This window comes from Oenanthe melanoleuca, chromosome 3 (assembly GCF_029582105.1).
Source record: "Oenanthe melanoleuca isolate GR-GAL-2019-014 chromosome 3, OMel1.0, whole genome shotgun sequence".
NCBI classification, from domain to species: Eukaryota; Metazoa; Chordata; class Aves; order Passeriformes; family Muscicapidae; genus Oenanthe; species Oenanthe melanoleuca.
In genome coordinates, this window is record NC_079336.1 from 28,038,491 (window position 1) to 28,059,799 (window position 21,309).

Here is a 21,309-nt window from a genome sequence, read left to right on the forward strand (position 1 = left end):
GCCTTTTAGCTCGATGTGAACTTGTTCAAAGCTAACCCAAAGCCAACTGGCAGGGTTAGCATAGTGCCAAATCCTCGCCAATCAACCACCCAGCAGGTGTATCAGCTTACGCTTGCTGCTACACTAACCATCTCTTGGGTTTTGGTCAGCTTGGAGCCTGACCAGAACAAAGAATGTTAACACACAAACAGCTTTACAAAGAAGGAACGCCAGGTGTTATGGCAGTACTGGGTAAACACACCTCCTTCCAGCTACTCCAAGCAATGGAAAGGTTATGAGGAGTGTGCCTTCTATACACTCTTTCATCTGACAAAGCCAGTATATATGATAAAATATCTGTTTTCTTGTGTACAGCCTACATCCATGCCTATATGCATATAGTTGAGAGTCAGAAAATAAAAAAGGAATTTTTCTCTCTTTTAAAAATACAAAAACTTAATGAAGAAAATGTATTAGAAGTAACACAGAATATAATTTAAAAAAATAAAATCCCTGCAGACAATGTTTCAGATTTCACACAAGAAGCTTGTTAACAGGCAGTTTTATTTATTTCAGTACAACTTGCTTTGACCACTTACTTTCAGATAATTATTTTTTCCAGTTAATCAGCGTCTGTTTCATGTTTTGACTTAAAAGGTGCCTATCACCTTTACATTTCAGTAGTAAAGATTGCCATTATTTTATTGAAATAACAACTTTCTTCAATACCACCCCAAAATATTACTGTCAATAGCATCTTTCCTGTTAACTGACCAGGTACAATTTGAAATACTGTACCCAATTTTCTTGCGATTTCCGGTCTGATGTCAAGGAATGGAATTAGAGCTCCTTAGCATCACCTTCCCTTCTATGGAGAAAGTTACTTTCTTTACTTCATTTTATGTGACAAGTTAGCTCAAGACTGCAACAATGATTTTAATCTTAACCCTTTGCTGCTCTATGGTGTACTTTCACCAACAATTAGCAAGTTATCATGAGATGGCTGCTCAAAAGACTCTGGACTTCCAAAATTCAGCTTTTAATTAATAGGCATTTATGTCTCAAATCATCCTGGCAGCAGTCTCTGAGAATGTACACAGGAGATCCTCTAATACTGAAACTCAAGACTCCCTTTAATGTAAGATTAAGGCATGCTAACCAAGGAACCTACACACCATTCTCTTTCTTATCTAAAAAAGGAGGATCTGACTTGAGGTATTAAAAGACTACACATATATACATGTCCACTAAAGAACTATGTCCAGATTTTGTTTTGACTGTAAATGTGGTAATGCCTGTGAACTAAAACATCTCTCAGAAAGACAAAATCAGCTGTCACTATCCTCCAACAAAAACTGGAGACCTTCATTCTTCTCCATCAGTCAACTTTTTTCATTCTTAGAGTCCCTCCCTTTCAGATGCAAGTGCTTCATCAACAGGTTTTGTATGCTTCTCCCCAGCATAAATCCCATAATGCAGGTTGTCATCCTCTATAGTAGCCCAGGACATTTGCTTGGTGGAGAACCTTGCTGCCCACTCTCCTGCCTTGCTGACAACAATGACACCCCCCAAACCCCCAACTCGTGTCTTCATGTAGTCTAATGCAGTGTCCGCTGCTACCTCTGGTGACATTCCTGAAAAGAAAAACAAAATCACTTCATAGTACCTGTCCTGACAGTCTTAAAATTCTCTGAAAATTTCACCCCTCCCCATTGAACCAGTCAAATCTAACTTCTCCTTCAACTAAATCAGCAAAAAATTTCCAGTCTAACAAAGCAAGCATTTTTGGAAAGCCTCTGGACAGTTGCAAAGAGCTGCTATGGTGTGGTACTGCTCCAAGTATTTATTTACATAGCTTCAGATTTTGATTCCGTTTCAATGTTTAATACAAACTAACTCACAAACTTTATGTTCAGGAAGCACCATTTCTTATGCCATCATTTGACTGGAAAAAAATGCCAATCTGCAAGGCTTTCATCAAAGGTTTGTGACAAGCTAGATCTAAAGCATTTACAATTTGAAAAAAAACACACATCAAAACAATCAAAAATTTCAGAAATGTCTGTTCTAGTTCCACTGGCTGCAACAGAACTCAAAGCACATATTACACATAATCGTAATTTATCAAAAGCAGACATCAGCATGACTCTTCCTGAAACTTCTGAAACCATCAGGCAAAATGAGGTCTCAATATAATAGATATTAAACAAAGGACCAGCAAAGCAACTTTAGCTTTTCTCTACTTGATTCATATTAACAAGAGTATTTTCTGAATAAAACAAATTTACTAGGTACATCATACACATAGCTGCAAAATATTTGCTCACTACAAGTTTAAATATACATTCAGGAATGCAGTTGGCTTGGCCTAATTACCCTAAGATACAGACCCTCAGTAATGTTATGCAAGCTTAGGTTATAGAACAAAACCTGACCTTCATGCCTTGCCTGCAAATTTTGAGTTAAAACCAAATAAAACTATCAGAGTCAGAATTATTCACAGCACTGGTGACTGACAGGATAAAGCTCCTTACTGTGACGCACGGGTGACACTGTGACTATTCAAGCCAGTGGCACTGTCTTCAAAGGGTCAGTATTTCACTGTTTGATTTTTCACCAAGACAACAGCTGCCACCATAAGACTGAAATTCCAACAGCTGTTAAGACTGGCAAAGAAATTCACTCCTGAAATACAGAAGTAAATTTTGCAGCATTTGTCCAAAAGAGGATATTTATTATGCGAATTACCAAACAGCTGAACAGAATTATCAGGGCTCTACAGTTCTTCTTATATATGCAACTTCAGCTCAATGTTCAAGGACTCAAAAAGCTACAATAACTTGAGGGTTTGTTTTCAGTGCCTTCATGGAAACATGTTGGGAGGAGGGGCTGGGGGGAATCTAATTGCTGACATGTTTGCCTGGCAGCTGAGTTATACTTCTGGGCAGGAAAAATGAAGGTAAAGCAAGCACAGGCAGGGTGAACAACTGCAAACCCATTAGACATGAATACAAATGGGGTCATTTTCTTTTTATCTTTTTCCAATAAACTTTTAAATTTGAGACTCATTTGCCTTTCAAACTGATTAATCACAAGCCAGATAACTGCTATCAATGCATAAGTCTTGCAATGCAGTTAACTTCAAGCCAGAGAAGAAACTGGTTTACACAATTCAGACAAGAGCTTAGAAAGCTGTTCACAGATTGAATACCTAAGAGATGTAATTTAGAGAGTAAAGGGTGAGCATAATGTGCTAAGAGCTTTGGGAAATAATCTGTAGGCTGTATTTTATGCTGAAACTGTCACATCAGCTATGAGATTTAGAGAAATGCACCCATTATATGCAAACAGCCCTATAAAGCACAACAAAAATATTTGCAGCTGTTACTTGTCTACTTACTGCTTCTCCAATGAAAATGTAAACAATATTTTCCAACTATTTCCACTTTGGTCAATCTCAAAGAAAGTTACACTGTACTGCCCCAGAGCTACAGCTTTCTAAAAATAATGGTGATATCTATATTAATGATTCTTGAACACATGCAACACAAGTATGTTGTCTGTTTACAGGCTGTAACATAATCAAGGGTTTAGATGACAGACTATGTCATGAAGGTAAAGCTACAAAGGGTCATCCCACAGTCAGATTGTATTACAGTCATGTAAGACATACTGTGTCAGCTGTTTACCACATACCCGCTCAGTCAGTTTAATTCATTTTCCAAAACAAAATGTAAATTGAAATAATGGTTAAAAAGTCTTAAAATATTTTCTGTTGCCGTACAGTTGTTACAATAAAGACCGTTACAGTTTATTAGAAAGACAGTATCCCCTACTTTCAGCTCCAGTTATCTGTTTCAAGCCCACCTTCACTGCTCCCTTAAATATATTTTATTTTTACTTGTTTTCTTTTTCTTGTTCACAGAATTTTAATTTATACTTGGGAAAAAATTACTAAAGAGAACTTCTGTTAAACAAAGTATAGAGTAATGTCTTTCAAAGACATTATTACTGATCTAAAGCATGAATCAGTATCAGGAAGCAGAGATAATTCTGTTTGCCTCAGCTATTTTAGCTTTATTAATAATTTAATACTTTGTTTTTGAAGTTTTTGATTTAACCCATCCACATACCCCTGAGAGAAATTCTTCTGACAAGTGTTCTTGGATGACCATATATACACTGAAACCTGTGATTAGGCAATGTTTCCCATCCTCATTATTTCCAATTACAGGAAGTCTGGAATATACCTTGCTCCATGTGATAGAGAATCAGTCGGGCTAAGACCACTTTCATAATGCTCTCCCCATGTCCTGTCGTTGAAGTGGCACCAGAATGGTTGTCAGCATAACCTCCACTTCCTTTCAAAGGGGAAAAAAAAAGAAAGCAATATTCTGAAATAGGATTTAAAAGCCCTGCATTGCTTAAAATAGGTACCAAACATTTCTTCCTTAGGTCCATTAGCTCTGTGAATTTCTGAAAGCAAAATGTCAGAAAAGCTGCTTTCTCATTTCTGCCACAATTTAAAAGTAAAATATGTGAAAGAGATGAACAACAGTTGGGGCAAGTCAGTTGCCAAGCTGAGAGAGAGAAGACTAATGATTTGTTTGAGGCAAAGCAGGCCAACACTCCACAGGAATGGGCAAAAATATTTTCCAGGAACGTCAAGGGAGGGTATACTGAAGATCAGCAAGATCAGGTCAGGATGCAGAATGCCAGATCATATCAACTGGGAAGATATGAAGGAAGATCTAGTGAGGACATTGGTGAGCTGACCAGTTTGAGGAGAACTTACTCTCCACAGCATGCAAGAGATTTGAAGAGCATGGGCTCTCGTAAAACTTCACAAAACACTCCTGAAGAATCTTTAAAGTCCTCACCACAAGCAGAGTGTTTCTTCTGTTGAACTCCCCTTCCCCGCCTTTTTTTTCTCCCATCCTTGTTTTTCTGACACATTCCACACCCTGTTCTTCACCAAGCTTCTGCTTGCTCAATATCCATATTTCTAGAACATCTCCTAAGAAAAATATTTCCCAGGAGCGAGGAAGAAACATACCACAGCATTATAAACAAGGAGGGGGAAAGAGGCCTTAAGAGAGCAATGAAAGCTTCTTCCCTTCTGTACCTTCTTGACCAGATCCTTTTAATGGACTCTAAGTAACATGTGAGAAAACACTGCCATATTGAGTCAATGCCCCCTAATCAAAGCCTCTGATGTTTAAAAGCACAGCTGACATTTCAGTATCAAATCCTGAAGATGCCTAGCGAGACCAAAAATTGCAAGCAATATGCTCAAAAGTGCCCAGTTTCACTTGTGCTTCACAAACCCTTGTCCCAAACTATAAGAACGCTGAGCATGATCTACACAGGAAAAGGGTATCTGCAGTCAGAAGGCTGCAGTGAGACACAAAATTGAAAACTACAGCCAAAAATCCAAAGGATAACAAAATGTCAGCAACTTTGTATGCAAAAAAGAGACAGTTTTATAATAATCATATATTGCCAACAGCAATGCTATTTGAGTTTGGAACATGTTTTACTAAAAATAATTATTTTCCAAATCTCAGCTGTATGATAGATCCCTGAAACAATCAAATGGCAAGCCTCTTTCACGAGAAGAAGTCTGTGGAAAGGATTTGAAGTGTCTCCTTATACTTGGATAAGAGATCTCTTTAAATATTTCCTTTATTGCACACCACATCTATTAGGTTCTGAGACAGTCTTACCAGGGCTCTCTAAGAGTCACTTTATAATTCTTGCTCACTGATACAACAAGTGGTAATTGCAATTACGTTTACTTCCTTAAGTATCAAGGAAACAGCATCTTAATATGGAGCAAGCTACATTTTTTGACTTAGAGGAAAGCAGAGCCATAAAAATGGAGAGCTTTATCAGAATCAACAGAAAGAAAACACAGGTGTTAGCACTGAAGAAAGGACAGAAAAAACCAACTCCCTTACCCATTTTCCACACACAAGTCCCAATTCTTTCTTGCAAATCTCCATGCTGTAAGAAGCTTTAGCTAGATAGATAGATTTCAATGTTAGACCTCAATTTCAGATGGATTAGTATTTATGTTTTGTTTCACTAATGAAAAGGAGAACTGTAATACTTTATTTTCTTTTTTTAAATGAGATACCCCCAAAAAGGGAAAGGCAAGATCCCACGCTCCATACCTATGCATGCTGTGTCACCAACACGGCCAATCAGTTTATTAGAGAGTCCTCCCGTGGATGTTGCACAAGCTACATTGCCTTCACTGTCTATAGCAACAGCACCGACTGTTCCAAGGTCTCTGCCAAGAAAAACAGTTCACAAAATTAGACAGAATTAAAGCATACCTGCCAAAGCACGTCGCCTTTATTTCCCAGGTAGCTTTAAAGAAGATTTCTACAACAGAATTACTGTTCATCATAAAGCTATTTTTGCCACACTTCTCATTACAAAAATAACAAGAAACATGCAACAATTCTCAAAAGCTTTGTATTTAACAGAATAGAAAACACTTTTTAAAAAATCTTTCCACCATGACTTGTTTACTTTCACAGCATGGAAACTTTGGGAGGGAAAAAAAACCCGCAAAACAAAAGCACACAGGGCAGAAATACTTCTAGTCATTATAGTTCTGGAGTAGTTTTTTGGCTGACACACAAACTGACACACAACTTTCCCCTAAATGGCAACTCAAAGATGCAACAATTGGCTCCACTGTCTCAACAGGAGGTTAACCGGAATTATTAATGACAATGCACGTAAATGAGTGAATACAGAAAAGGACAGTAATGTTATGCATGCACTGAATCATTTCCTTCCTGTTCCTCCTCTTTCCTTTTCCTTACTCCCCTTAATGTTTGAATGCTGTTTAAAAAAAAGCTTATTTATTTTCCTTTCAACTAGTATTGCTCACAATGCATCATTAAGACATACTTTAGTCTTTGTACTCTGTAGCTACGTAATCAAGGAGGTTTAAATCACTTGGCCAGTAGACTCTGCTGAAGCTGCACATTGGTTTAAAAATCTTCAGGCAGTGAAGAAAACAGAAGTCACAACTATAGCTTTATTTCTTCATCACAGAAAAGACAGATACAATAGCCGTCTCAAAATATACGTGTGTAGTTGTGTATGGAAAAAAAAAACCCTGTCATGACTTACTGTAACAGTTGCTGCACTGAGAAGTGAGACATTACTGAGAAGCAACTGAGAAGTTTAAATATCCATATATTCCAGTCTTAGCAATTCATGTAGGAACATAAACCAGTATGTGACTAGAAGTATAACAAAAATAATCTAAATCCCTCCACACAGGAAAAAAATTCATAACAATCCTTCACAGAACTACCCAACAGACAACTGGAAAAGGAATACCTTTCAAGTTTACCTGGGCACTGGGGAGGGTTTCTCTACAGCTCCGCAAAATCTCAGCTAATTAAGTCAGACAAAGTCTTTGTGTACCTTGAAACACAGAGTCAGTTTCTCAGAGACCCAACTTCCCGTTCCCTCCTGCTTATGTAAAATATCATACTGTCAGTCCCTACACTTCATTCACAGCAATTCAAAGTTGACTGATGAATCACAGGCCTTATAAGCTGCTCTGACATTTATGTAGAGACGGACCTCATCTCAAACTGATATGATGGTGCAGATGGGCTTCCCACCCATCCATCTGTTACAAATGATTTGCTGAAAAGAACATTAGTAAATTCAGTACTCCCTTGCACATTCATGTACCACCCTTCAACCAACTAAAGTTAGATCCTCCTGAGAAATTAAGAAAGTTGTATCCAGATGTACATTTTCTAAGGTAAGTATTTACCTTAAGCAACTGTGAAAATAAAAGCACACAGATTACACAGGCAGTAATTACCTGTTTTGGTATGAGAGCACAACTGGCAATAAATAACAAAGCGAATGTGTCTAACACACCTCATCTGCAGCGAAGCAAATAGATAACTACACTTAATTTCTTATAGTCCCTTCTTTTACTGCTTCAGTGTAACCTTTCCTTCAATCATCTTCAGAACTCAGGCAAAGAAGATACAAATAATTTTTTTTGCATGGCTAGTTTACTCCAAAATATTAAGAAGGAAGCCAAAACTGCTATCAATTTATAACCATCTCTTTGTTTTTAATTATTGACAGTAGCAACAACCTCAACAAGTACCTGTGGTATACCAGAGGATGCTATTAGAATTAGAATCAATCAAGAATTATTCCTATATACCACATAAACTGTGACACATAATGTCTACATCTTTCATCATCCAATACCCATGAAGTGACATGTACTTACACTACCCCCATTTAACTAATGAGTTACCTGCTATTTTGTCTCTCAGCCCTGCATCAGTAGTGTGGCTTTCTGTTTATTGTTGTTAGGGTCCTTGTTAGTTAATACCTCCTCAAGTTACTCTAGCAGTGTGATTCACAGTGAGGCTAGAAGCCCATTTACTACCTTACAGCCAGACTCAACACCCTTTCTGTGGGACTCCTAGGCAAACTCCAGTAATTCTTAATAAGGGTATTGCTAGAGTCCTTGCAGCGTGAGATTGCAGATAAATCAAATCACGCCTTGTTCTCAGCAAAAGGCATACAAGATGGAATGTTGTACATGCAATGGAATCCTAAACTCTCAGCATAAATCAGTGCAGGCTTCTAACCAGCAGAGGAGAAAGGTATCTCTTGTGGAGACACCAGACTTCACCTGCAAAGCATATGAAACCCCAGGGTTTCCAACACTGTGAGGATCAGGGAAGTAAAGTATACACCAACCTTCAAATTCCCAGTATGATCTGGTATTATGTTGCCTCTGACTAATACTACTTCACCTTCTGTCTGTTCGCCTCAGGCAAGTTTCTGCATAATCACTGTGAACATAACAGGGAACAAGAACATTCCACGTGTGACACAGAATGAAATGGGTTTGCATTAAGAAAGACCTGTTTTCAACTTTCTGAATTTGTGCTGATGTTTTGGTTTTCAGAAAAGTAACATTATGGCCAAGACAAGAAAAAGTCTTCAGTCATTCAGAAACACACAAGCTTTTTATTATCAGATATTCCAGAAGTCCATGGTAAAATTCAAAATGCCTAACACTGTTTTCAGAAAAAAAAAAAAAAAAAAAAAAAAAAAAGAATAAAAAGGTAAAAAGTGAAGCCATTATGAGGAATGAATGAAGACTTAAATGCCATGCTATTCCAACTGATATGTTCAAAAGAATAAGAGGCAGTGGTGGCTACACCATCCTCAAAATTCTTTACAAAGAATGATAATACCACACAGTCCTTGGACAGACCACAGATCAAAAGATAACTTCTGTTGCATATAAGACAAACTATGACCAAGACCTTATGGTCAAGGAACAACATCACTTTCTTTACAAAACTATATTTATGCTTGTCTCATTACTTTGTTTTTCCTTCTAGCAATTTACTGAAAGTAACATATAGGTTGCAATTTATAGCCTCTTTCATGGACTTAAATTAACATGGCCACAGAAGATTTCCTCCTCTTAATCTACGAATTCCTGTTTCACAAAACAGATAAACAGCACATTATACAGCATTTATGTAATACAGTGTTTTCCTGCACCAGAACTATGGACATACAAATGGAAGCTCAAAACAAGTTAGTGCTCATACCTACCTCACAGGCACAGAAAACATTCTTGACACCTGATGTTTTTCATCCCTTTGCTGTCCACCTCACCTTCCACTCTGCTTTATATGAAACTAGGGTGTTTTCCAAGTGATGTTCATTTTGCTCTTGGGCAGTAACATCCAGCAGCATCTCTCTTCCCACCCACCCACTAAACTTGGTTATTTTTTTTCATTCCTTGTCATAACCAACAGCCACAATCACCACTCAAAAGGAATTACTGGTCAAAGTCTGATGTTGTTTAAATATCTAATCCAATTTAAAGACAAATCTGATAATCTACTTCATACTTAACCAAGATCAGATTTCTCAGGATTTTTGGGGTTTTTTATTAACTTAGTATGTGCACTGGAGATTTTTCAAAATCAGTTCCTCCACAGAAAAAGCAATACAAAATAACACCTGCTGTTTATTAAAGCTACTCTATGTGCTTCTGTAACTGATTCTAAGAGCAGTAACAAGTTCTAACTTTGTTCTCCACTAAAGCCACGAAACCTATGCTATTGTCAGTGACCAATAATCTTCTTAAGCAGCAACAAGTTTCATTATGTTTGTTCCAGTTATTTAAATTTAAGTAAATTCATTGGAAGCTTGATTTTCTACGGTTTTCAATAAAGACATACTGTAAAGACTGTATCAAACTACATAACATTTGGAATACAGGCCTTCAAGGTTTGTGTTTATTTGTCTGGGGTTTTGTTTTTCTTGGTTGCTTTATTCTTTTGGGGGTTTTTGGTTTGAGTTATTTTTGTAACCAGATAGCACAAATTAAATTACCCAAATTTAAAAATAAAATATATTTTACATACTTCTGAAACTCTTCAGGGTTGGAATCTGGCTCAAGGTTCTTCTTCCATCTTTCCCGGGATCTCTCAGTTATGAGTTTCTCCCCTGGAACTTCAGGAATACCCATGGTCTGAGCAAACAGGTGTGCACCATGGTCAGTCAGCAGCATGTGCTTTGTCTGCAGAAAGACAAGAGATTCATTGACAATTCTTGTTTTGTCTTGTACTGAACAGTTTTGTATCACCTCTATTTTTAGAAGTATCCACACAAAGAAAATGGCAAATTTTATTTTAAAAATTTCTAAACTTCTGTCCACATCCCCTTCCACTACAGCAGAAAAAGCTTTCAGCTCTCCAAACCACAAACTTTATAACCATCAATAGAAAAGAATTGTACTTACCTATTTAACACTTACTATAATGGAAGAAAAAGAAATTGGTAAATTTGTTCTTTAGCTAATTTGTATGCAAGTGTTTTTCACAGTTTCAAAAAAACCACCAAATTACTACATAACTAATTGTTTTGTCCAGTTAGCTATGAAATTTAGAAGGCTTTTATTCAAAAGAATGCTAAATAAATTCCTCTTTAGAAGCATTACACCTAGTAAATAACAAATAAATGTAAAGAGCATACAACTAAAATGTTCCTTATCATTAGCTGAACAATTTAATTTTAAATATTTCCTTCAACAAGCTGCTGTTCTTATTAACTCAGAGGATCAAATCTATGAACAGAATACTTTCTAATGGGTTTGAGCAAAAAATGTTTATTCTCGTCTAATAGTACTTGAAAGTTCTGTTTTTATTCCTTTATTTACAAAGCACTTCAAACCAGATTTTTAATTCAACAGCCTTAGTTAATTCCATGCTTCAAAGTCTGTAGAGCTTGGTTAATTCATATTTTAGAGAAATTTGCCAGATAAATTTGTTTAATTAATCCTCATACTTTAGTAGTAGCTCTGAAATCTGGGTTTGTTTTTTTTTTGTTTTGTTTTTTTTTTTTATTTGATGTGTCAAAAAGTAAGCAGCAGCTTCTTGCGCAATTACGCAGCTGCCAATTGCTCATCAGAGCCTGGGAAGGTTTTAGAGAAGTGGTGGTCTGACTGCACAGCACAGAGCAATTTCAGAGCAGAGCACCTAACTTACAGCAAGCCCTTCTGTCCATGCAGCAGCACAGCACACAGACCACCTGAGGTCCAAACAGAACCATGTGAGGCTGGAGGCAGCAGGCATGTAGAGCCTTGCAAAGCTCTCAGGTGGCACAGTCTCAGCTCTTGGCCAGAAGCAAGGACAGCAGAAGTGGGGTATTTCTGTACCATACTACATTCTGGAGGAAATTCACAGTCTCAAAGCTTCAGGTTAAGATGCTGCAGACCATCAACTGCTGTTGATTTCTAAAGCAATGACAAGTAATCACTACCATGACCAATGCATAGCACTACATTGCTTTAAAGGTTTCCACACAAATCTCTTTCCAAGTCAGAGCTGATCTCTACTTAAGTCTACCACAGTCTCTGCATTAAGCCCTTTGGACAGGGACTACACTTTAGAAACATTTCTGATGTTGCAGCCCTGATATCAAACATTTTTGAAAATTTAAATGGCTTTTAAACTAATCTTTAATTCATAAGAGTATTGCTTTAGGGAATACTAAGGGTGACAAAGAAGAAGTCCCCTGTCAAAGTGGACATCAGGCTTTCTTGCTGAGTGCTATTACCATATTATGAGACACTGTAACACTTACCTATTTCTAACAAAACTAATGAGTAGTGTTCTTCGACTTGAAAGCCAACTTCTTTGTGCAATACTGCCCCCCTCTGCCTACCACTAACCCATGAGAATAACACAATACAGCATTCAAAACCGTTTTGTTTTTCATTTGTGGTTGTGGGTTGGGGTTTTTTTTGTTGTTTGGTGGGTTTTTGTAGGAAATTTGAAATTTGCTTTTGTCTTGACCTGTACCAGAAGGCTGTGTCCTCCACCCCTCGCTCTCTTCAGCAACTATGACTATATCATCCTTTAAATAAGTTTTAAAAAGGTAGTTTTATAATAAAAAATGGACGCTATTTCTAAAAGCTTTTTTCATAGGATTCCATCCCATATGCAATTTTGCACCTTCCTAGACTACACAAACAAAAAATACTTGCGTACTGATAAAAAACTGCTATGATAGGACTTCATGTTTGGGGGGGTTTTCTTCTTTTTTGATCCTCACTGACAAGAAGATGTCTTAAGGTGATTTTTGTCATTCACTTCAGCAGATGATGTCAATCAAAAGACCTAGGAGAACACTGTCAAACAATGCAAAAGTACATTTTTCTGTCTCATTCATTAATATGTCTGCTAATGTGAAGTGCCTACTTTTTCTGGAAGACATTTACATAAAGTAATCCAAAAGGACAATAAAAGGGTTCAAGAGATCTTACAAATAAACAAAAAACGCTGGCACTTTTAGTTAATTTCACTGGAAATGAAGGAAATACCCCAAATTTCTGCCTGGCCTAAACTCTGCCTAACTCTGAGAGTCTATCAGAGTTCTTCATTTAACAATTTAGGCAGTCCAGAAAAAAGAACTGGCGCTTTGCCTCAAGAAGTTTGTGCTCTAAGCTAAATTCTCTTTTGCTTAATGTAAACACATAATAAGAGCAGAGGAAAATATACACCTTATATATTCCAATGAATTAGTTCTCTAATGTTCATGAGAAGCCCATCTAATGAAGTGTGGGAGCTGAGAAGGGGTAGATGTCCCAAATTAAAAAAAAAATAATTTCAATGTATCATTCTATTTATGTTCAGCACAAACAGGAATGATCCAAGAGAAATTTAAGTGCTTTTTCAAGAATGCATTACATTAGTTAATTTACTAAACGTCTTCCACCTCTAGAAGCTCCTGAGAACAACAGTACAATAAATCATGAATGGAAATTATTCTGCTGCCCTCCCTTTTTCCTACTCCATGAACTTGGACAAGTTTGAGCTCAGTGGGAAAGTGACAGCCAAAAAGGATAAATGTGTTGCAACAATCTAGGGGAGCTGCTCTGGCCACCAGATGGAGCCCACACAGTTCTATAATGGAATGGAAATATAATTACAAGCAGATGTACCGGGTGGTTTTTGTTGGCTTGTTTGTTTTTAGGAGCCTCATGTTTCAAAATTCTTTATGGCATTAAGGCATCTCAAAACCACTGGGAATTATGCATACAGACTTAAGAGCCCAGAAGAGCTACCCTTATTACCAATCAAAGTCACACAGCTAAAAATGTTTTTAAATTAAGCACAGTACAACAATGAAATGTACTGTGAAATACCTTGGGCTGGTGTCTCAAAATTCCTGTCCAAGATGAACACATGGGCAACAATGAGATGAAGAGCAACATCAGTTGGTATTACCATTTATGGGAGATGGAGAAGTGCATAAACTCTTCTCAAGATGCATCAAGCAGAAAACATTTACATTTGAAATTTATCATCATCATGCACACAGTTTTTTTTTGTTTTTTTTTTTTTGCATCTTGGCAAAGAGTAATACCTTTACCACAAAATGTCACGGTGTTATGGCTACACCATTATGCTTCCACCTGTACAGCAGAATTTTATTATTACATTTCAAATTTAGCCTCAATACATAGAAGCACTATGCAATGACAAGAAAGACCTTGTAGTAGACAAGATGGGGAGAAGGCTTTCTGTTTGTTGGCTTGGGGTTTTTTGTTTAATTTTTAAAACACACTTTGCAAAGTTATATTCTCAAGATCCAACAGCGTTGTTTTGACCTTATTCTTGTTGACTTAAATTGGATTTTTTTCACGGACAAGAAAACAAGGAAAATAAATCAGTGATTCTGGAATAAGAAGTAAACAATAGGCACTATAATAGGTTCTCTACAGAAGAAAATAAAATACAACATTTACTTTAACATGCTAGAGATATATCTTCCCCAACCCCTTCATCTATATTCTCAAATTTTGTCTTGTGAAGCTGTCTACCACCTCTACTTATTTACTGATCTAGTTAATCACAAAACAAAATCCATATGAAGTAAAGAAAATCTTATTCATCACATGTTTTAACATTGTTTTCTAGTAGACATACATTTCACTTAAATATTTCTATTCAGTATTTTAGTGAAATGTTCTATTCTTAAAAACAGAACTGTCCTTGAACTAAGGACACAAAAAAATTCTATCTGCTTTGGAGGCCATTGAGGACAAGACAAATGTCAATCATCTTTATAGATCACCAAACAGACCTTGTTTTATAATAAGCCACTTTGAAAGGTTAAAGAAACATAAAATCTTCTTTATTAGTAAGTGTTTTTATAAATATGAACCTTTTCAACAATGGGGCAATTACACTAGTAGGATGAAAATGTAAATTCCAAAGACAGGACAAACTTTTTGATCACTGTCACAGCCTCGTAATAGTAAAACAGACTTACTCCCATCCTGACATAGAACAGTTGCATCATATCTGAAAAATAAGAGAAATCTGCTGTGGCAAATATTAGATGGACTTCTTAGTGGAGTAAGGTGGGACTGATCTTATATGGAAGGTCAAGTAATATGTACTGCCCTGATAACTTTGATTATCTTGGAAAAATCCATCAGCACCACACAGAACTAATATTATCTTCTACTGGTGGAAGACTACAACTGTATTGGTGCTACCACCTGATCAGGTGAAAATGGAGAAGGCTACCCAGAACAACATAGGATTGCATTACACAGCCAAATATGTAACTGGGTCATTTAATTCAGTTCCACACCACTGCAAAGTGAACAGTGTATTACCTAAATTTAATCTTGCAAGATCAAGCACAGCACTGAGTGACAAAATAAAAGCTCTTCAAAAAACAACAAAAACCCCATAAATACCAGCAGCGGAACTACAGAAGATGAACGTGTAGAGGTGAAGTTAAGTTTCCTTAAAATGCTATTTTTTTATAAATATTTCTCAAAAATCCTGAAAATAAGTGCTTCATGGTCATGACCATAGTTGCCAAACACTCCAATCAATTTCTCCCTTCCTTCTTGCTTTAAAGTACTACACAAACATCATCATTGAGGTGTATCAATATACTGGATGAAGTTCAAAGGAAAAGAAAATGCTTCATACTCACATAGATAACCAGCATACCTTTTCCATAACAAGTCGAGCAAGTTTTACTGGGTTTGCTATGCACTTAACTGCAGATACTGCTCCAGAGTCTAAATTTTTTCCATCCATGATAATGGCATCCATTTCTACTTCGCCTTTTTCATTTAGAACAGATCCACAACCTAAAGAGAAAAAAAAAAAAAAAAAAATTATAGGGCAAGAGAAAAAGAAGAAAGTCATTAAGTGCTATCCACCCAGGTGATTTAATTATAAGCTCTCATCAAGCAACCTTTCTCTTTCCCACTTTGCTGACTTACCAAAAGTATCTCCCAAATACAAACAAAACAGCAGAAACACTGCTGAGTATAACCACAAAATTCAGCCATTAACAGAAGTCTCACGGAGTACGACATCTACTTTAAAACAGAGTTTTATTTTGGTATAAGAACACACTTTCAATCCCATCCAAATGATACACTTGGTATTAAAGTTAAATCAACAAACCATCATGAACAGAATTCTTTATTCCCCAGATAACTTTTAAGTGTACAAAACTATTTTGCCTTTACAGATCTTCCAAAGGAGAATACAACACCAGCCAAAGAAATAGTATAGTGTTTGATTCTATCAACAGATTAACATCACACAGCACTCCAATAAACTGCCAAAATTAATGGGGCAGAATAAGTGTCCCCTCACTACCGTGGCAAAAGCTTAAAATAACAAGCTCTTCCATTAACAAATAAAAACAGTATATAAAGTAATTTTAAAAAATAAAAATTAAGTAATAAAACATCAGGTAGTTATCTTCTATAATTATCAGTGCTATCACTAACCTAATTGAAAATTAATGACATACAAAATGAGACAATGCAAATAGGGTGTTTTTTAAAATAATGCCAATAATTGTACCACAGAGGAATAACATGCTGTAAGTCATCAAGTGCACAAGCCTTGCTAATACAGATAATGAAGACTAAACCTGAAAAGAAATAAAAAACCAAACCAAAACATGGCAGATTTACACAGTACCTCAGGTAAAAAGGCCTTAGCATTGTACATAACTAATCCAGTAGGGTTTTTCTCCTTTCGCCTGTGATCCTCCTCTTGTAATCTCTAAAAGTGCCCTGCCACATACAGACACACCCTCCCAAAAGTCATTTTTTACCTGTCTCTAACTGCATAAATTATTCCACAGTTCAGTCCTGCATCATTCACAATATGTTAATTTCTAGACTGGTCTGTAAAGAGCTTACAGGTTAATTGCCTTGTGCCACCCATGTTGACATCATTCTTCCAGCTTTTCCTTATGCTGGTAAGGAACTGTTTCCTTAGCTAAACCCTGCCATACTCTTAACTTTCTTTGACAGGGTAGGCTTTCTAATCTACGATCACAAAATTCCAACTAGAACTACAGTACCCCTTTCTCAAGTATCAGTGACCAGAACCATGGTTCCAGGGAAAATAAACGAGGCCCCTTCATCACTGCATTAAGAGTATCCCATGTCTACTGGACATATGTCATAGGATACACTTCAGGATTTTCTAAAATTTGCTGAGCAGAAAAAAGTTGCAGACAGTTTCTCTAATCAAAGGCAGCCTTCTAAAAAAGTCTCGTTTTACAGCTCGTAAAGAGAGACAGGCACCTTCTAAGGACAATTCACTCCACTTGCCATAGACTCACAGAAAGGCCTGGGTTGGAAAGGACCTTAAATATCACCTAGTGCCAACTCCTTTCCACAGGCAGGTATGCCACCCATTAGATCAGGTTGCTCAAGGCCTGACCCAACCTGGCCCTGAACGCTTGCAGGGAGGGAGCATTTGCAACTTCTACAGCTTTGAGAGCTGTACAGCCAACTTTTCTCATTCCACTAACCACCACAAAAGTCTGTACACCAAAAATCTAGTTACTGAACTTCAAGTGATCTCAGGTAGGATGAATCCTTCCTTCTGTGGTTACAGGCTGCCTTTTTACCTGACTTCCAAACAAATGGATAGGGACTACCAGCCTCTGAGGCCATGGTATCCATTGGTAGCAGTGCTGAAAAAATAGTTTTGGACTTACTTGTTAAGCAAAGGGCTGGGAAAACAAGAGACAGACAACAGAAGACAGAAAATTTAGGAGGAAACAAATAATCAACATATCTGACATAAGCCTAATCACAGCTGGGATCCTGAGAGTAGTACTTCAATTCCCTCTATCTGTGGATGGATGGATGGATGGATGGATGGATGGATGGATGGATGGATGGATCTGTCCTGCAAAGGCTGCATAGGAAAGAGTGTGCTAGGCTCAACAGAGTGTCAATTCTCACACCTGGAGTACTCATGCCAAGCTGGTACATACTCCTAGCCAAAGAAATCACACAGAAAAATAACCATGTCACAAGTAGAACTTGTTGACTTTATTACACTGCACAAGTCACTAAACTGGTAATTTTATACACCAGTATAGCTTCTGAACCCTTGCACCAAGCCTACATCAAGATGACCCTACAGAGCATGGCTACATCCTATCATGCAAAATATGTCACAATTTTGTTTGTTCTGCCCATTCTTCCCCATCTTTATTATTGTCTCTTAGCAATGTCTGTGTTTGCCTAAAAAATACTATAGCAAAAATGATTTTATCCTTTTATGAAGATAAATACTACACAGTGAGTTTTAAACAGCCACTCCAATCAGGGTCTTTCTCACATAGCTTTCAGCTCATTTTTGCCAAATTCTGAAAGCAGCTGTACCTAATAAGCATTAACACAATTAGATATATCTGCAAGTAACAGATTATTTGCTATTTAGACCATCATAGTCAAACGTGAATAGATGAAGGCTCAAGTCCAGTTAAGTAAAAGCTAAATAAGAGAATGCCACCCTGATGCTAACTGTATAAAAGTACACACTATATCTCCAAGTCCACTTAATGATTTCAGCCTGAATGGTCTAAATATCAAAACACTCAACCCAAGTCAATAACAAAACAATGAAAGTTTCATATTAAAGAAAAGCTGCTCTTGACTGCTAGGTGAGACAAAACAAATTAACCTCTGCAAATTAACTGAGCACATAACTGGTAGCTATGTTACCAAAAATACTGAGCACCTACAGGTACTTCATTCCATGTTCTTTTCTGGCATACCATGGTGGGAGTAGGGAAATATTTTTGCTGAAATTCATCAAAATAATAAACTTGAGGCCCTAAGAAAAGGAGAAAGTATTTGATTACTACCTGTAACATTAGTTCACATTACTGATTAGGAAATCCAGTTACGAACCCTTACTATAAGAAGGTACATATTTATGACTCATATGCCAATACTGTAGTGCTTCTCTAGTATTATTTACAAAATAACTAATTGCAAGCATTAATGAAGAGAAAAACACCTAAAATCCCCAACACCAGTATTTCTGCGGCAATGGGTAAAGGTCAAGCATTAAATAAAGTTGCCTTGAAACAAAGTGCCTTGAAAGAGACACATTAACTTAAACACATGTCCCATAAGAGTCTATGTCTTAAAACTGGATATACATAGCACAGTAACAGAAGATTTACAGAAAACAGCTACAAATGTACAGCTACTACTACACAAATTAAATGACAAATACATAACAATGAAGAATGGGAAAAGCATAACTCATCTTCCTGAGTACACTCATGAGAAACTACAGTATGTACCATGCTGAGAAATCACCTATCTTGTGACACTAGTATTTACTCCACTGCAATGTACATAAATCACTAATAATGCAATAATAATATAATCCAACCCAGGATTTTCAGAAGCATCAGGGCAAAACACTTTGAAATATAATATGATTCTAAGTCCACTTAATTCTTAAAAACATTACCTGCATTAAAATGAGGATCATCTTCCATTGACCGTACTGCCTCCTCAACTGCATCTACAGCACTGCCTCCCTGCCTCAGGACATGGTAACCTCGCAGCGCAGCTCTGACAACACCAGCACGACATCCCTCTTCTCGCTCCTTGAAGATCCGGCCAGCTCCACCGTGCACCACGATGACAGGCTTCATCCTGCTGAATTCCTCCCCAGGCTTTCAGCTGTGCACTCAGGTCAGTTGATTGGAAGGGTAGTCCTTCTTTCTACACGGAAAGTGGCTGCAGGTTAGGTAACACGTATGGGTAGTTTGCCGCAATTTTACCTTCTGGGAAGCCAAGTACTCACATGGAGGAGCTCCTAATTCAGTCTGGATGAGGCCCCAGGCAACTTGGCGCAACTCTGAGACCAGCCCCGCTTTGAGGAAGGGTCCCTTTCAGGCTAAGTTATTCTACAACCTTGTTGTTTAGCATGAACCCTGTCTGGTGATAATACATTACATGGCATTTGAGTAACCCTTGAACCTGCTAACTGTTCTTTGTTTTATGGGTAGCCTGTCGTCAGAGTACAATGAAAAAAAATGTAACTGACCCGACCCGAGTTAAAGGCTTACCCAGCTTAACCACCCAGATCCCAGACCTCTGACCTCCTGCAATACCTTGAACTTCGAGCAGGAAAACAAGGTGTTCATTCACACCTGGCAGCCAACACCTTGGTGTTACTGCTCATGGCGTCCTGCGAGCAAAAGAGATTGTTGCTAATTGCTACACTTTGGTGATGCAAATCACGGGGTTTGCTACCTGAAGAGGTAAAAGAAGCAGTAGCTCACTCATCGCCCACTGAAATCTGGGGCGCTTCACAGAGAAAACTCCCCTCGTGAAAAGTTTATCGGAGACGTCTATTTTTGGAGGCGGGAAGAATAGAATCTAACAGCCTTTCCTACAGGCAAACCCTTGCGACAGAGCCTCACGCACTCCTGTGGTCCCTCAGGAGGCCAGCCGGGATGGCGGCCGGAGCAGGGGAAATCCCAGCCGGGGCCGCTGTGGGGCACAGCATCCCGTAAGCGAGGCCGTTCGGGCTTTTATTTCAGCCAGCAGCTACACTCCTCCCTAACTCAGCACAGGCTACCCTCGGCCATGGGCTTAGCCCTGCTGCGCTCCGGGGCGGCACCTCCGCTCAGGGCGGGCCCGCGCCGCTCTCCCGCCCGCCCCTAGTGTTCCCGCGAGTGCGGGGTCACATCCCACCTGCAGCGGCCCGTCCTCGCTGTGACTCACGGCCGGCCTGGGCGCGCTCCCGTGCGGGTGCCCGCGGCAGTACAGTGCAGCGTACAGTGCGGGGCCGGCGCAGGCCCGGGCGCCCTTTGCAGGCAGCCGCCCCTAACAGACATGGCGCCCCCGGCTGCGCCGAGGCCTGCCCGCACCTAACATGGCGGCCGCTGCCGCTCGCACGCCGCGGTCTCCGCCCCGCAGGGGCAGGGAGCGGGCCGGCGCTGAGCTGCTGTCGGCGGGTGCCGCTGGTCTCTGCTCATCCCGGCGCGGTTCCCCCTCAGCCGCCGCCCTGTGCACGGCCACAGCCGCGCTGTCACACCAGCTCACCGCCTGCCTCCGCTCGATTTCCCCTCGAGTTAAATTAGACAAATGGCAAAAAATCGGCCCCCAGCAGCACGTCCCGCGTGCCTGCCCTTCCCTCTGGCCGGGTTATTCCCGTTCCCAAAGCTCGGGCTGCCTGTGCAGCTTTGTAAGCTGAAAGGAGCCGTAGGCCAAAGGAGCTTCCGTCTGTGGGGATCATCCCGTGAGGATAAGCTGTATGTGGCCACACACTTCCCAAACTGATGACAAAGACAAGAACTGAGCTTGATGTTTGTTTTATTTCTAATTGTACACTGCCGGTGGAACAAACAGGAGTAAACTGAAAGTAGAGCTGCTAAAGTTCTTTCTGAAAAATAAAAAAATAGAGT

The 21,309-nt window shown here is 38.7% G+C and overlaps 1 protein-coding gene across 7 annotated transcripts; it reads right to left on the minus strand.

The window, feature by feature from the left end:
- Positions 1-526: 526 nt before the first annotated feature.
- ASRGL1 (asparaginase and isoaspartyl peptidase 1) lies at positions 527-20,817 on the minus strand. Of its 7 annotated transcripts, none has more exons than XM_056487155.1 (8): positions 20,597-20,779; positions 20,011-20,087; positions 19,362-19,618; positions 15,555-15,697; positions 10,443-10,597; positions 6,156-6,274; positions 4,230-4,340; positions 527-1,613 (listed from the first exon to the last, which is right to left on the minus strand). In XM_056487155.1, exons 3-8 carry the CDS (start codon positions 19,546-19,548, stop codon positions 1,378-1,380), a joined length of 951 nt encoding a protein of 316 aa, XP_056343130.1. In that variant the 5' UTR covers positions 19,549-19,618; positions 20,011-20,087; positions 20,597-20,779; the 3' UTR covers positions 527-1,377. The 7 variants fall into 7 exon arrangements, with proteins under 7 accessions (XP_056343130.1, XP_056343126.1, XP_056343127.1 ...); XM_056487151.1 differs by having other exon boundaries at positions 20,011-20,152; XM_056487152.1 differs by having other exon boundaries at positions 19,362-19,633; positions 20,011-20,152.
- Between the last annotated feature and the right edge of the window lie 492 nt (positions 20,818-21,309).